At 37.7% G+C, this 17288-nt stretch overlaps 1 protein-coding gene across 8 annotated transcripts in view; it reads right to left on the minus strand.

Annotated features, from left to right (window-relative positions):
• adgrg6 (adhesion G protein-coupled receptor G6) overlaps positions 1-17288 on the minus strand; it is a 124612-nt gene that overhangs the window by 20342 nt on the left and 86982 nt on the right. For all 8 annotated transcript variants that reach the window (XM_062977947.1, XM_016998380.2, XM_016998378.2 and 5 more), the window contains 8 exons: positions 16990-17104; positions 16675-16736; positions 15618-15825; positions 14279-14444; positions 12775-12915; positions 5883-6011; positions 4681-4726; positions 3441-3547 (listed from right to left, as the gene is read on the minus strand). In XM_062977947.1, the coding sequence (XP_062834017.1) occupies positions 3441-3547; positions 4681-4726; positions 5883-6011; positions 12775-12915; positions 14279-14444; positions 15618-15825; positions 16675-16736; positions 16990-17104 (974 nt within the window). The remainder of the gene's footprint in view (positions 1-3440; positions 3548-4680; positions 4727-5882; positions 6012-12774; positions 12916-14278; positions 14445-15617; positions 15826-16674; positions 16737-16989; positions 17105-17288) is intronic.

Here is a 17288-nt window from a genome sequence, read left to right on the forward strand (position 1 = left end):
TGATGCTCCTGGTGCTTCTTCTCTTGTGAACACTCTGAGCAGGTCACACTACTTCAGCCTTTGAGGAAAGCAATAGGAAACCTCTTCTAGATAAATATTTCCAAAACAAATCCTCTGAGAGGATCAATTTGAAGGTACATTAAATCAATACTCTCCCAATCTCTGCAATGACAACAGCGGATTAACCCTTTTCTCAATGTTGGATCCATTTTCAGTGAGGAGAAAGTGTATGCTGGGAGATTCAATATGTTTAGCTCCAAGATGATTTCCAATTCTCACACAGATTTCCTGCTGAATCCCAGTGGTCCACTTCAGGATGCTGCCAAGGAACAGCTTTTCATCTTCTTCCTTTCAGGTTTTCTGTGATTTAATTCCTCCTGTTATCTCAGTTATTTTTTTCCTCACAACTCTCCCCTAGCACCTCTGTAATGCTAATAATGTTTTTTGCTCTCAGCCCCAAATGTTGTGGTTTTGGTTGGTTCTTCTTTCGATTACTGTTTTTCCTTGCCACACATAAAGTAATTGTGTGAGGTCTTGCAGACACACCTATTGTATAATCCCTGTGCTAAATGGCATGCCTCTATGGCACCTTTTATATTGGTCTGTGCTCACAGTTGACTCATCCTAGTCTCTTCATCAGCTATTGCAACATGACAGTGCTCATTCTGCCTAATCCTGACATTTTGAGAATCCTTTCATGAGCTAGCTAGGTGTGTACTTCACTGTTAGACAATGCCAGCGCTAGAATGCTAATGTAGATCTGTTTTTCCCTCTTAAGAAAACTAGCAAAAGCCTGTTAAGTAAGGAGCTTGGTTCTTAAAACCTAAACATGTATATATAATCATTTATCTTTCTCTTATGCCTACCAGTTCAGAAAGGATTATTTAGATTATTATTATTTCCTTAATCTATTAAGAAATTTTTTGAAAGCTGCAAGGCACTTTAATTGCTTTTTCAAGCAATAAAGTGATTCATATATCTTGTAAACAAAGAAATAAACAGGAAAAAAGCAAACAGAATAGCAAACAAGGTTCTCTTTTCTGCCTACCATTTTGATCAGTGCAGGTTAAGCATTCCTTAATCTGCTTGAGACCAGAAAGAGCTTTAGATTTTGGGCCTTTTCAGATTTTGGAATGAACATATTTGCATTATGTACACACATAATGAGATATCTTGGAAATGGCTACCAAGTATAAATATGAAATACATATCTTATGCACATAACACAAAGGTAATTTTATGTAATCTTTTGATTAATTTTGTGCATAAAACAAAGTTTGTGTACACTGAACCATCAGAAAACAAAGGTATCACTATCTCAGCCATCCATATAGACAATTGTGGAGTATTTTGAATTCCAGAATTCTGGATAAGTGATTCTCAACTGTATAATTACCATAGATAAGTTCTAAAAGACCCGAAAAGCAACAACATTATGTTCTTTATTTAAATATAAAACACTGATAAATTGAAGTATTGTTTCTTATAGTGCCATTTAGGGAACATCTGTTTAGTAGTAAGTTCTGTTGACTTCAACATGGACATATATGGGATTGCAACTTCAGTACTTTCTAAGAAGCAAAATCTAACATTCTATGAGCCTTGCACCTTATTTATTTAATAACTGGGTGCCTTCCTTTCCTCCTTAATAAGACACTATAAGCAATTAATGGTACCTATGAACCACCAGTTACCTGGGAAATATTATTCTTATCCAAATAATTAAAGGAAGTGAACTCACTTCTAGACCACACTAATGAATACCACGTGACTTCATACATGCCAAGGAGTTTTCCTGCGAACAGTGTTCAGCACTGTCAGTTTGAGGGAAAGGAAAAGCCTGCCTGCACAGAAATACCCAACCTCTAAAGAGGTGTTGTTGATCCATAAAATCATGTCTTTATTTGCAAAATGTTTAGGTGTAGATTGAGAAGGTGCCTACATTTCTTCATACACTAATCGTTGATAAGTGGGGCCATTGTTTCTAAATGTAAATAAGAAGCCTGGAGGAAAAAGAACTCTGCAATTTAGGAAGCCAGGAAATATTATAAATCTCAGACTGGCGCACTGCCAGGATTCCAAATACTTTCTCCTCACTTCCGAATCCCCCACAAAAGAACTCACAGTAGGAGAAAGAACACATTGAATTTAAATGGGCCCTTTCCCACAAATATATTCAAGTGGAACAGAACAAGCTTAAAGGGGAAACAGAAGGGCTTGTGATTTTTGTCATATTTAAATTCAAGCAAGATGTGAAAAGACTAATATACTACTATGCATGTAGAAACCAGGCATTTAATCTGATGACTTTAATATCTGGTTAGAAATCAATAACAGGAATGAGAAATCCAGTCTCATGTTTTATTATAGATCTTCCATCTATAACCAATTAAGTCAGTGAAGATATCAAGTGGAACAAATATTTCTTCATTTCCTAAACAAATCTCCTGAATAGAACTGTCACCAAGGGTGGTTTACCCGTTAGGCCAACTAGGCGGTTGCCGAAGGCACCATGTTCTGGGGGCGCAGTTGAGGTGCCTCCAAGTTGAGCAGCTTCTTGTCTTTTTTTTTCTTTTTTCCCCTCCCCACTGGGAAGGGGCATGCCATCCTGCATACTCACATGCGTGCATGCATGCGCACGCACCCCAGCCTCCTCCTCCCAGACTCGCTGCCCGAGGCAGGCAGGCAAGGAGGGAGGTGCACCCCGAGGGACAACAAGAAAGACCTTCACTAGAGTGGACAATGGCAAGGTAGGGAGCCCATGGTGTGAGGAGGAGGAGGGGCCGGGGCCGGGTGGGCATGGGCAGTGGCAGGCCCCTAGGCCCTACGGTGGCCCTGCTGGGCCACTGTAGGGCCTAGGGGCCTGGCGCTGCCCACTCCCACCCAGCCCTGGCCCCTCGTCGTCCTCCTCCTCCTATGGAGCCTGCTGCAGATAATGGCAAGGTAGGGATGCCACGACGCAAGGAGGAGGAGGGGCCGGGGTCGGTTGGGAGTGGGCAGCACCAGACCCTTATGCCCTACGCTGGCCCTGCTGGGCCACCATAGGGCCAAATGGCCTGGCGCTGCCCACTCCCAGCCATCCCCACCCCCTCCTCCTCCTCATGCTGCGGCATCCCTACCTTGCCATTGTCTATGCCGGTGAAGGTCTTTCTTGTAGTCCCTTGGGGCATGCCTCCCTCCTCACCAGACTGCCTCTGGCAGCAAGACTGGGATGAGGAGGCAGGGGTATGCACACATGCATGCCCGCACGCGGGAGGGCGTGCCCACTCCCAGCCGGCCCTGCCCCTCCCCCTCCTATGGAGCTCGGTGCAGACAATAGCAAGGTAGGGACACTGTGGCGCAAGGAGGAGGAGGGGGCGGGACTGGATGGGCGGGGGGCACCAAAATTCTGTTTGCCTACACACAAAAATTACCTAGGTCCAGCCCTGACTGTCACTTACCATCAGTACACCAAAGTGTGTAAGATGCGAGCATAAACAAACGGTTTCATCATCACTGGATGCTGCTTGTAGAACACAGCCTGTTTTATTCCATCCTCCTAGGCCCTCTGTTGAAATCAAGAAATAGAAATGATGGTGATGATGAAGGCTCTGATTTTTCAATCACAAAATATGTTCATGTAAAGCAATGAAATATTGTAAGGACACACAATGTAATAATAGGAAAGATTCACAGGGTAATATGTGGTGGTGGTAATCCCCATTCTTTCCTACTCCATATAAACCTGCTATGGAAGACTGATTTTCCTTATCACAGAGGGCAGAAATGAATGGAAGAGGCTGTTAGTAGTGTAATAAAATACCAGTGCTACTAACAACACAATATATTTTAGTCCAAAATATAAAAGCGGATTACTGAGCAACCAGAAAATTATAAAATCAGGCATTGAAATGAAAAATCTTCAGCAGTTATTTGAAGACTGAAAGAAATATGGGAGAATATACTCAGCATCAACCATGTTTATACCACAGCTTATTTCCCATCTGTGGAGATTAAGAGGACTGTCAATATGTGAGCAGGAAAATAACCGAAAGATCTCTTAAAATATTGAGATCCATTGGCATACAGGAACAGACCATATTAACGGGTGTTTGTCCATATGCTACTGAGTGATTGAACTTTTAAAAAAAGAAATTATCTCTATCATTACACTGTAGTCAGGGTTGGGGCATATATATTGGCATATAGCTAATTGTATTCAATAAAGGCCAAGATCTTACGCTTTGCCCATACAACTCTAATGGATGACTGAACCCATATTTGGGTAAAGTAGCTTCCCAGTGACTTATCATATTGTCATGCCCATTTAGAGGATGGGGAGGGCATGAAAGAAATGGCAGTACTTGTTTTTCTCAATCTCCAATGCCTTCATTGGAAACACGGGGGGGGGGGGGGGGAGGGGACAGCTTAACAGCTGCTCTTTTCTTCCAATTGTAGCCAGATGGTGTCAGCTCCTGTCCTTGGTCAATAAATGGCCAAACTTTCAAGGCAAGCTTGGATGGGGAAGGATTGTATAAGGCAGTACTAGATTCTTTCTTGCAGAACATATTTAACACACACACACATAATCCCAGATAACATTTGCATATGACATTTCAATTGAAAACAGATTTCAAAAGTAACATGTGTCATATTTTTCCCCAATAAGAAATAAGGGAAAGTGAAGGAGCTCATACTTACTGTTTTTGTCCATATCCCAAAAAGCACAGGTAGGGTTAGATGTCTTCTAAATATTTACACATGCAAGAATGAAAAAAAAATATTTATAAATATTGTATCTCTGTTACTGAAGACATGGCACTATTAAATTAACAAAATCTTATAAAACGTTGGGTTAAAAGTCTCCATTTATGTGCTTTTCAGTTCAGGGTTTAAGTTGTGTGAATTATGAATCAGAAGGTAAGGAGGGCCTAGCTATATATGATGTTAAATGACACTTTATATTTATTGGTGGAGGGAAGGGCGTGCAACCAAATGGGGAGGTGAGTGAGTACGGGGCAGGCAAACAAGCGAACAAGCGGGAGGAATGGTGGGCGAGTAGGGGCAGCCAGGTGGAAGAGTGAGCATTGGGGGGGGGCAAGCGAGTGGGCAAGTGGGGCCGGATGGTGAGCGGGTGAGCAAGCAAGGGGGAGAGTAGGGGGCAAGTGATGGCATGTGTGCCAGGAGAGTGTGTGCTGCATGCCCCTTCTGGCATGTATGCCATAGGTCCATCACCACTGAAATGTGTTCACCTGATTTCTGTGAAACAATAATTTCTGAAGACAAACATACTTTTCCATGGCAACCTTTCAGCAAAAATATTGTATCTTCCCTTCAGAGGGAAAGAAAAAAACCACTAGCAGTTATAGACTCTCTCAGTTTACTACAGAGTGCATTTTACCATTCACTCCAGTTCCCAGTATTTCCAGTATGACTTTGCTACCAATGGAGCCCTAGTTGTATTTTCAGCAGAAACAGATATGCCAGCCGGAACTGAAGCAAGTCACTATCTCTGCTTTCATTTATCTAAATATCCCAGTACTTTGGACAATTTTTGAATAACATTTCCTTGTTTGCTTGGCATATATGAAAACTCTCCCCTTTGTAAAGTAACAGTGCAGATTTGTTTTTAGGCTTTCTGCCCAAAAAACAAGGAGCACTGATGTACTTGCATCATACATAACTGTCATGTTGAGTTGCTTCTAAAGAAGCTGTAAAATCTATGCTAAATTGAAGAGAATATGTTAGAAAGAGTACTTCCATTTGTAAGACTCACATTTCTACTACTCTAACTTTTGAAGCTTCATAAAAGTGGAGCGATTTTTCTTCCATTTTAATGCCACATGGTTTTTGGACAATATTACTAATCTATTAATACCAAACCAAGAATCCAGATTTCTTACCTGACTTTTGTCATTCTTGACAGTATGCTTAATTGTAATCCTTACAGAATCTTGGAGATCACGGATGGTAATATTGCCAATGCTGCATGCCACCACATAACTGATTAAACTGGTGTTACTGCCAGCATCCTTTAAAAATGAATTTATAAAGTTAGCAGGAAAACAATATTTTGTTGAGTCCTGCAAGAGGTAAATGGTTTTGTATCTTCATGTTGCCAGAATAAATAAGTTGTCCGCACATTAACATTTAAGAACACCCATTATAAGAACATCCTGTTTATAACATTAAATGGCTGCTTTCCCCCCAGAATGTTTTCTCTTTCCCTTATTATCGCAACATATAGTGTTATAAGGACAGCTAGTATGGCTGTTTCCAGAAAGCTTCTGTCTCAGCTACTTTTTGTGAGGTAAACCAGAGTTAACACTCAAACAATGCTGATGGATATCCAGTTCTGACTTAATTAGCTCACTTCCGAAACCAAGAATGTCACAGTTTTCTTATCTTATTAACAACACTCTCTCCAGGGGAAGAAGATTATCTTCATTTTTGGCACTACAAGTAACAGCACATTTGTTCCATGAAACATGCTGACATATAACAATTAGAGATGTAATTTTTTTTTACATTTGTTTCATAATCTCATGGATGAAAACAAAACAAACCCTCATTTTGGAAATAAGTTACTGCCATGAGAAGAGCAATGTTGTTGTGGTTGTTCTTCAGATCCCCTAGCCAGCAGCAGTAATAGCAAAAAAGGGTGATTTCAACACAAAAATGTTGTTTTTGCACATTCATACCAAAGATATTCCTGTCAAAAATGGTTATTTTATTCAAGCCAGTTATATTTTGTGGCAAAAATGCCATGTCAATAAAAAGGACCTGAAATGTGCAAAATCATTAAAATGTGCAAAAACTTGTTAATAATTTCCTCACTATGGAAAAATGTTTTTACAACCCCGCCCCTCATCAGCATCAGTAAAATAAACAAATATTTATATCACTATTAATGAATGCCAACAGAAAATGTAGGAAAACTTTCCAATTCCTGTTCAAGGAAAATTTCTCTGCATACCTCAGGTATAGATATTTGTATCTACTGGGGTTTGTTCCAGGACCCCATGAATACCAAAATGTGTAGATGGTAAAGTCCCATTATATGCAATGCTATAGTAAAATAGAGTCCCTGATATAAAATGACAAAACCAAATTACCTTTTTGTTTTCATATTAAAGGAGGGTTCCCTCAGGACGCCAACACCCTTAAGGTCTTGCATAAAATGGAACCAGTTGAACCATTGTGGCTCTGTGACAGCCAACACAGTGCTCCTATCTCTGCATACCCCTGGTCTACATCTTTATCTATCATCTATGTATTTGTTTATACTCCAATGGGGTTTTTTTGTGTGTTTTGCACAACTGCTCTAAAACTATTTTGAGGAGAAACAGTTTATAAATACTATAATAAATACAGGAGGAATTCCCCACATAACCCATAGTTTCATTCAGCTGGTCTGAACAATGCAAATAAATATTAATTAATATTAATAAATTTATATTAATAAAAACAAGGTTCTAGCTGAGTTTAGATCCAATAGAAAATCATCAGTTAATTTAAAAATGAAAGTGAAGGCTACCAAACCCTTTCTGATTGCTGTGCTTGAAGGAGAGAGGGTGGAATACACAGTTCTGAGGCTTGCTAATGCCTAGTAATGTTCTGCTAAACAGTAATTCAGTACGAGGCAGGAATGAAATAAAGGTTCTTCTCCCAAGATGTCATAGAATCATAGAATCATAGAATAGTAGAGTTGGAAGAGACCTCAAGGGCCATCTAGTCCAACCCCCCGCTAAGAAGCAGGAAATCGCATTCAAAGCACCCCCGTGAACTCTAAGAGGCTGAGACCAACCATAGCTAGGATCAAAGTGGTTAAGGTCAACCATTTTCTCTTTTCTTGAACCCAAACTATTTTCTCTCTATTTTTTTTCTGCCTTTCTTTTTTTTTTAATTGAGTGTTAACTCTAACTTTCTCCAAATAAGGCACAATACTTTAAATGCATACACAAATGGCTTGGTCATACACTTTATCACTACTTTATAGTTCCATTTTCAGATTAAGTAGAAGTACACTTTCTAAAAAAATACTGAAACTAATTTGTTGCCTAACAATGTGGGATAAATGAAAAGACCAGCAAGTATCCTTTGCAGAACTGACTCTAAAATGCTGTATCTTCATAGAAAACAAAGCTATGGTATCTCAGATTCCTTTGAGAAACCATGGGTAATTTAATATACTTTGTGCAAATCTGAACAACTCTTAACCTTCTCTTATTACTCACACTTCTAATTCTGTCTTTTTACGTGTCAGTGATAAAACAATAAAATCGAATTGACAGTAAAATCATATATGCAGATAAGGTAACATTTTGTTTAGCTTAATGCTACTGAGTCAGAGGAGAGACAGATCGATTAGAAGGTTGTCATTTTTAATCATTAACTGAAACCCGTACTCATTACCAAAAACAAATCTGAAGATCCATGAATAACAAGCATTGATTGCATTATGGAAGGCCCAGTTACAGACAGAACAATTCTAAAGTGATGGTGGTTAGAGATTATAAATAGAGAAAAATGCCACTCCTTTAAGCCCCACTAGTTTTGAGCTATTAGGATTGATTGTCTGCTCCTTTGGCTGTACTTTTAAATAATTTCCTTCTTACTCATATTAATGAGAAGTAAAAAATAAGCAAGTAATTGCTAAGGCTTTTGAAGGGAGAGGGATCTGCAGGTGTGCAAAACAGAGGTAGCATAGGACACTTGAAACACACCTAATTCTTTCTCCCAAAGAGGGAAATTTTGCAGCACACTCCAGTCATTGGGCTGGTTTTCTCGAGAATTCAGAGTTACTTCCTGAATGAATTATGTGTCACCACAACATGACAATTATTTCCTAACTGCTATCTCCCTCTGATTTTCCGGTCTGTTGTAAGCTTTCTTGTGGTCATTAGAAAGGAATTTTTTAAACGCTAGAACTAGAGATTCTACAGATATGGTTGGGCGTATTTAAGAAGGTGGTGGAGGATCATGGCGATCTGCCAAGCAGGATTATGCTTCATATCGACTCACAGTACTCATAAAAAGTACAATATATGCAAGTACAAGGCTGCAGAGTTTGTGAATGCATTGAAGATAAAGCCAGTAGAAATAATTTATAGAAAACAAGCTGTTCACTAAAATACAAAGCTTTTTTATTGAACATGTAGTGGAATAAAATAATATTTTGTCGCTAGTAATCTTCTTAAACCCAGCATATCTTATTTGCATTTTGAAAGAAACAGAATAAAGACAATTCATATATCTGTAAAGTTTTGTATTTAAGAAAATATCATCCCACAAACCTTCATATTTAATTGAATGAAATCAGAATTCTACTCCATATATAAAGTAATATTATTATAGTTTAGGCTCAAGCCTTATTTGGTTCATTCTTATTCTCAGTATAAAATCTATGCAGAGATATTAATTTTTATGAAGGAGCAAACTGAGCTGATTCAACTTTCCACTACCAATCCGTAAAAACAGATCGGATATTAAATGAATAAATCCTATTATTGTCAAAGGGGAACTGCTGTGCCAGGGCTTTGGCAGCCCCTTATATCCAGCACCAACCAACCAGAGTGAAAACCACAACCCATTCATGCCAGAAGCCCACAGCCAATGAGTTCAAACCTGTTGGGTGAGTTGGCTTATTAACAAAAGACCCTCCCCATAAATATATAGCAGAGTAACTTATTAACATCAGTGTGAACCAGCCCCAGTAATCAAAAGAGATAAAAAGAACAAAAACACGCAGACCAGTGTTAGATCTTACTTAGGAGGCTTTTCTTTATAGCAAAATAATATGGTTGCACTATTTACAAAAACAACATTTCCATAATACAAATAAAGTTCTTTATACTTCTTTGATTCCACGCTGGACTTCTTTCTCATGCAGATAAACAGCTTCTAACTTTACTCTCACAGAGCCTCCTCTCAGTTTCACACAGTGGCTTTACACACTGCAGCCTTCACACTGGAGCTTCTCACACCAAAGCTTCTCACACCAGGCCTTTCTTACACAGAGACCTTCTCTCACTGTGACTAACACTAAGGTCTACCTCACACTGATGCTTTCTCTTACACACTGAGGCGTTCTCTCACTGAGGCTGACTAGCACACCTCAGGACGACACTAGCTTTGGCCCATAACAGGTTCCAGTCTACTCACTCTCCTCAGGGCGACGCTAGCTTATTTAAGCCTTTTAGTACTTGACTCACATTTTTGTAATTAATACCTATTTAATGTTTCATATTTCTGACATGAACCAACTGACTGGCAGTTCCTGACATAACTCATAGGGGCTGCCCCATCATGCCAACCTTGGCACATTCATTATTGAGTGAGTCTATATCATTTCAGAAAACCTTTAATTATGAGTAACTTTGGGAAACCAAGAAATTTCAGTTAGCACATTCTGAAACATTGGCACAAACAATGTCAATGTCAGCTGAAATAGCAAATTAAAAACTTCCTGTTCCAATTGACTAAGGAAATGTTTAAAATTCTTGCAGAACTAAGGTTTCCTCTTCTATGTTGGTCAATTTCTACGGACAGATAATTGGCTGGTTACTCAACTCAGTAAATTCCACTGTGTTAGATGATTTAGCCTAATTTTAGGGGGAGACTACGCTGTTATTTAGGTGACAAATATAGGAGGGTGAATTTTATCTTTTCCTGGGGTGTTGGATCAAAAATAGATGTGGGGCATATGTGGCCCTTTATCTAGGGTGTATCCATCACTGTCATATAATTTACTTCCCCTCTGTACGGTCTGCAGGCCAAATGTATATCTGGAGTAGAAAAAATGACTCGCTTTCATATATGAAGGTTGAATTCTACAATTTCATCTCCTGTGGTCCTGTTGTTGCACAGCCCTCACTGAGCAGTTGACAGTTTTCAAAATCAATCTAATAAAAACTTATTATGTATTCACACAATTTGTGGTATGTTTAGTTTGGCTCTCAAAGACTTTTTACAGATACAACTGTATAGTTGTGTTGTAGTAGAGCATGTAAGCAATGTTGCAAGCAGTAGTATGAGTACCAAAAGGGTGAAAAGGGCTACTCGTGAGCAGGAGTCAGATGAAGAACAGCAAAGGAAAAGGATCCGGGATATACTTATGTCTCCTACTGATGAAGACATATTCAAAGGGTTTTCTAGTGGTGGGGAGTCAATGAGCGAGGAAGGATATGTGGTGGATGGGAATAGAGGCACAAAGAGGGTTACTTGGGAGCAGGAATCAGATGAAGAACGGGAGAGGAAGAAGATCCGGGATATACTTACTGCTCCCATAGATGATGATTCGTTTATGGGTTTCTCTGGGAATGACGGATCTGGGAGTGATGAGGATGGGGACACAGTGGATTGGACTAAGATACAAGAGGTAAGGGATGTATGTGCGGAGCATACCTCTAGTGACACGTTTGTGGGATTTTCGGGACATGAGGATTGGCAAATGGGAGATACAGCTGAATCATGGGGAAGACCTATGTCTTGACAAGAGATGGAGGAACTGGAGGGATGGAAACAGGGGTTCACGTGTGAAGACAAGGACAGCTGTAAGAGATGATGATGGGGTGGAGGCCAGCTCATCATTGGATGATGATGTGTAAGATAAAAGTAGGCTCTGAAATGGGGAACCTTTGCAGAAGGCAAAGTGTCGGTTACGTTATTGTATGGTGTGTATTTGTTGCTGCCTGTTCTCGTGTTGGGTCCGGGTTCTGCAGCCTGGAGTTCGTGTTACCTGTGGATCTTCGACTTAGACTGACTACTCGTGAGTGTGGCTTTCTCTTTTCCTGGATTGTGGACTGACTTGACGACGACTCTGTTTGACAGACGTGGAAACGATGTTTCTTTGGGCTTTTTCGACGATGAGTCTTGGACTTCGGCTGGCTTTGGCAACTCCTTCTTGCAGTTAATTCTTTGGGTGCAGCGCTGTTTGTTGGAACTCTTCGTGTACACCGCTGCTTGTTTGCTGGTTACTTTGATTGCTTTTTAATCTGGTTTTTCCTCCTGTTTAACCCGGATTATTTTCAGTTTGCTTTTTGGAGCCCAGCTTGGGTAAATTCTTTGAGTTTTGGCCAGAGACACTGAAGCTAAGTATCTCTGAGCTTTTATTTGTTTTTGCAATAAACCTTTTGTTGGACTAAATAGTGTGTGTGGGGCTCTTTAAGGCCTCTGTGTCTCGACAAGTTGGATAAACCCATACACACAAATATGAGCCCTGTTCTTAAAATAATTTTCAAAGCCTCTAAGATAGTGTTACTTTTTTATGACACCAAATTGAATTTATGCAGATCAAATCCTTATCACTACTCTCTTTCTTCTATTACCTTAAAGAGAACCAAACATATCAAAATCAACAATCTCATTACAGTAGAGTCTCACTTATCCAAGCTAAACGGGCCGGCAGAAGCTTGGATAAGCGAATATCTTGGATAATAAGGAGGGATTAAGGAAATGCCTATTAAACATCAAATTAGGTTATGATTTTACAAATTAAGCACCAAAACATCATTTTTACAACAAATTTGACAGAAAAAGCAGTTTAATACAAAGTAATGTTATGTTGTAATTACTATATTTATGAATTTAGCCCCAAAATATCACAATATATTGAAAACATTGACTACAAAAATGGCTTGGATAATCCAGAAACTTGGATAAGCGAGGCTTGGATAAGTGAGACTCTACTGTAGTATCAAGAAGATGAACTACAGAGTAATTATTCTCATCATATTATTTTTAAATAACTCTTCATACTAATCCCAGTGTTGAATTGAGCGTGCCTGTATTTACCTGAAAGAGTCCACTTTTATTGAAAAAAGTAAACTGAGCCCTGGATACAATTTCAATATCTTCTTGGCTTAAATTCTTTAGCAAGCTTTCAGGCAAAGCAACAGAGGCCAGGGAATTTTCTTGATTTTTGTCAAAATCAATCTGCAATATTAATAAAATTGCATAAGTTAAAAATAACTTATCCAAATCACATAGATATATATACGAATGCATAATTATTTAGCCAAAAAATGAATTATTGACTAAATTATTTATTTTAACAACTGACAATTCTCAAGAACATAAATTAATAATCTCTTTCTGTCATAGAATTTGAAAATAAGTGAAACTGATGTCAGTATAATTAAACATTTTCTTCAGTTTTAGCAGATGTTTTATTCTTCTATTTCCTAGGTTGAATTATGTTAGTCTGGCTATTGTGTTTTACTGTTGCATTTTTCTTTATTTTTAATGCTCTTTTTATACTTAGTATATCAACTGCTCTCAGAAAAAAAGAAAAAAGAAAATGAAAAGCCTCAAAGGAGTACTGAAAAAGAAAATTCCTGATGATTATTACATTTTGGGTTATTTTTCCCAAACGGTACTCAAACAATAAAAAACCATAATAAAAATGTACACTATATAAAATTAACTTTAAAAAAACTGAAGCTATGGTGCTTTTCATCTTATATTTTAGCATTTCCTATTTCTTGTTTTCCTCTCATAAATTCCCTTTGGTATTTCCTTTTCTAAATGGCAAATGGGACACCGATGTAATGACCCCAAACCAAGAAAATGTGTTTTCATTTATAAGAACATTCCCTCGTGGCATGCATAATACTCTGTGAAACACTTCATGATACATATAGGCATTTAGATTTGCAATCCAGGAACTCATAATTATATATCCCTATTAAAATACTATATTTAATAATCTAATGTAGTATATTAATATATATTTAATAATGTAATTAGATAGTAAATATTGCCATATCAACATTGATGCTACAATAATTGAAAAAATAATAATTTAGCAGCCTAGACATATCATCAGAAAAACAGAATAATCTGTTTCTTGCTTGAATATTAATATATTCTCAGATATGTGAATAACAATGATAAGTTAGTTTTATTCTGCTTCTGATCAAAAATGATTGAAATATTACTGTACATGAGACAGAAGATGACATCGAATGTACAGGCAAAGCTTAAAAAAATGCTTCTTCAGAGCAAACTCAGATACAATTTCTGAAAGATTAAGATAGCCTAATTTATACAATAAATGTGTTAGGTTGGATGTTCTGGATTCACATCCTTAACAAAAGTGTGGTCTTAGGCATAAGCTTCTCATTTTATTTGCTACTGACAACCAAACAGAACAAGACAGGGCAGTACAATCTAGGAAATATACTTTGCCAAAACAGTATTAATCATACATCAACATTTTCAATATAAAAATTTGAGCTGAAACATTGCAGACAATTTTGTAAGTTTATATAGTTATATGTTGATGTGTTTCCTGTACCTGAAAATCTGAAGCATTGTTCTGGGTGCCAACACTGAAGGAAGAGCCAGTGAACGAGGTTGAATTTAGTAAGGAAACACCAAGTGCCAAGTTTTTTGCTGAGATGCTCATGGAAGGTCCTGTAAATTGAATCTTCAGTGCTAAAGCATCAATAGTTTTTATAGCTCTAAAACCAAGCAGAACATGATTATTCATCTTCAATACAATTATTAGATAGTTATCATGACAGTGAGGAAAAAACCTTCTGCAAGTATTCAGCATGTGGTATATTTCGTTTTGCTATTCATTTCTCAAAATGTCAATATATCCTAAAAGATAGACTAGAGATGGATGGTACATTTATTATTGTTTATTTCTCAGGCTAAAACATTGGAAAACCACACTGGGAAGGATAATAGGCCAGAGATAATAATGTGCAATTTTCTCTACATATTTGAATGTCCCCAAGTGTTGGAGATGTATTATTCTGTGTAGAATAAAAAGGTTTGTTTGCGCAAAAATCTGTTCCCTCAACAACTAGTCCAGAAACAATTTAATCCTGGGGCAACCCACAAGCAACCAACACCCAACACCTCAACGGTGACAAGGAAGTTCAAAATTACCGAGCTCCTCCTCTGACTGATATAACCAGTTCCTTCATAAGAAACAATAAAGGAGGAAAAATGCCTCCTTTCTACCTCCTTGTCCTTTTAACCCAACATGACAGGCATTTTGAATGTATTGTACTGTAATACTTTTCCGCTTTAAAATATTGGATGGCTTTGCCCATTTTTTTGTTTTGTTATTTTTCATCCATTAGCCATTGCTCAAATACTGAATTAGCTGTGTATTTATCCATGGCCTGCTGTACTTCAGCAGCACTAGCAATTTAGATAGGCTGAGAACAATATATAAAAGCATCATGATGACTCTCTTTGTGTCTCTTTTTGGCACATGTCACTTCTGACTACATCCTCTCTTAGTCAGGATTCTTTAATTCAGTTAAAAACAAGCTTCTGATTTCCTCTATGAATTGAATATATGTTACCCATGCCATTACAGCACTCTGCCATATTGATTTTTGAGCATTTTATTCTGATTTTTCCTAACACCTATATTCAAAGATAAATACTATTTTAACATCAGAATAATTAATTTATTGTAAAAGCCAAGAATTCTGTGTGTTTGGTTTTAGCACTTTATTTGTCTCACTTATTTCTACATTTGAAAGAACAGTATTATGAAAGACAAATATTTTGAAAATCATGATAAATAAATAAAGTAAACTTTACTTTTATCCCACTCTATCTTCCTGAGGGGACTCAGGGTGGTTCTCTTTATTTTTTTCAGAAACACTTACTCAGAAGATGATGCTGCCAAAACACTATCAGAACTGGTTAGAATATTAGAAAATATTGTGACTACAGTAGAACCCAAAGATTCATTGATTTCTTCATCATTAACAATTTTTTTAAGTTTCTGGATGACATCATTGACTTTGTCTGAAGTCAGCTGCTGCCCTTCTCCCGTGAGATTGAGAAGCTGATTAGCTATATCTGCTGCATTTTCTAAAAGGAAACATACAAAATAAAATAAAACTATTTAAAATCCTGGAAAATAAAATTATTTTCAAGTGAACTTAATTTAGAAGTCTGCCCTATTGTAATGATGAAATATGATTCTACACTGGACACTCTGAAATCTTGTGCTACTGAATGCTGTTAAACCTCTCAATTGCTATCATTGACAGAAGCTGCAAGAAATCATTGATAGAGAGCATTGTCCTGTACGACAGAGTCATTTCTGAAGTAGCATGAAGAAGAAGTAAAAAGAAGAATAAAGCGTTCAGGGATATGGAGTGCTTTGAGCAGTTGGAACTGCAGCAAAGGAGTTGAGTAGCATTATAAGGCCTTTGGGCTGTTTGTTGCCCATTTCTACTATAGCGAACACAGGATACTACAATGCTCTGAGAGGAACAGAAGTTGGGTTTTCATTTTGATTTAAATTGTCAATCTGCTGCCCTGAATATATGCTCAACAGGAATTTAGACGGACTGGAACATTAGCCAATAAAACATGAAGAGAATTTATGTTTACTGATCTTATATACATCTAACTTTGAACTGAATTGTAGATTTAGTCCAGGGACAAGCCATTGTGCTCTTCTGTGTATTTTTCTGGCCTACAATCCCAGCAGTACTAGACATCATAGCCAATGAAGAATTATGGGAGTCACAATCTAAAATTTTCTAGAGGACCACAGATGCTCTGTCTGCTTTAGTGTCCAGCAAGACACCTGATACACACCCTGTACTTCTTCAACAAAGTACATAAAGAAGCTAGGGAGACAAGTAACCAAAGATGATGATAACATTTCAAAATTATTTTAATCACAGAGAAAATACTCAAAGCACTTGCCTGTACAGTTCCGAAGGTCAGGTGGACCCCAGTATGATGTGAAATTATCCAGGTTCAGAAGGCTGAGAAGAAAGTAACATGGACAATCATAACAATATTGTTTGGTAGACTACAGTACAGATTTAGGAAGCTGCACAGTTTTTTATGCTGGTATGTCTTTCTGCATTCTCTGCTTACACAATACAAAATCTAATTAGGTGTGTATGCATTTCCCACATACCTTTATCTTATTCCTTCATCAAGTAGCCATATCAGTATTATACATACTTTATCTTTCTCTCATAACTAAGAATCTATTAATTTCTGAATTCTTACCATACTCTTGATGCAATTTGGGTAGAACTGCCATGGCAGAGGATACTTTCAGTCACTGTGGGTCTGGTATCAGCCCAAATGTAATTTGGAGGATTTTCTTCATTTTCACATTTTTCTATAAAACCAAATGAAAACCGTGAATAAGAGAAAAAGCCTATTTTAAACGAGGCTGATTTAAACTGAAGATTCATTGTTTGGTGTTTAGATCAGTTAAACTTACATATAGTCCCTTGAATAAGAAAAAGACAATACTTTGTATGTTCATTGCTACCTGGGCTTGTGGGGGCTTCAGAAAGAGC

Source organism: Anolis carolinensis, chromosome 1, assembly GCF_035594765.1.
Source record: "Anolis carolinensis isolate JA03-04 chromosome 1, rAnoCar3.1.pri, whole genome shotgun sequence".
Classification (NCBI taxonomy): Eukaryota; Metazoa; Chordata; class Lepidosauria; order Squamata; family Dactyloidae; genus Anolis; species Anolis carolinensis.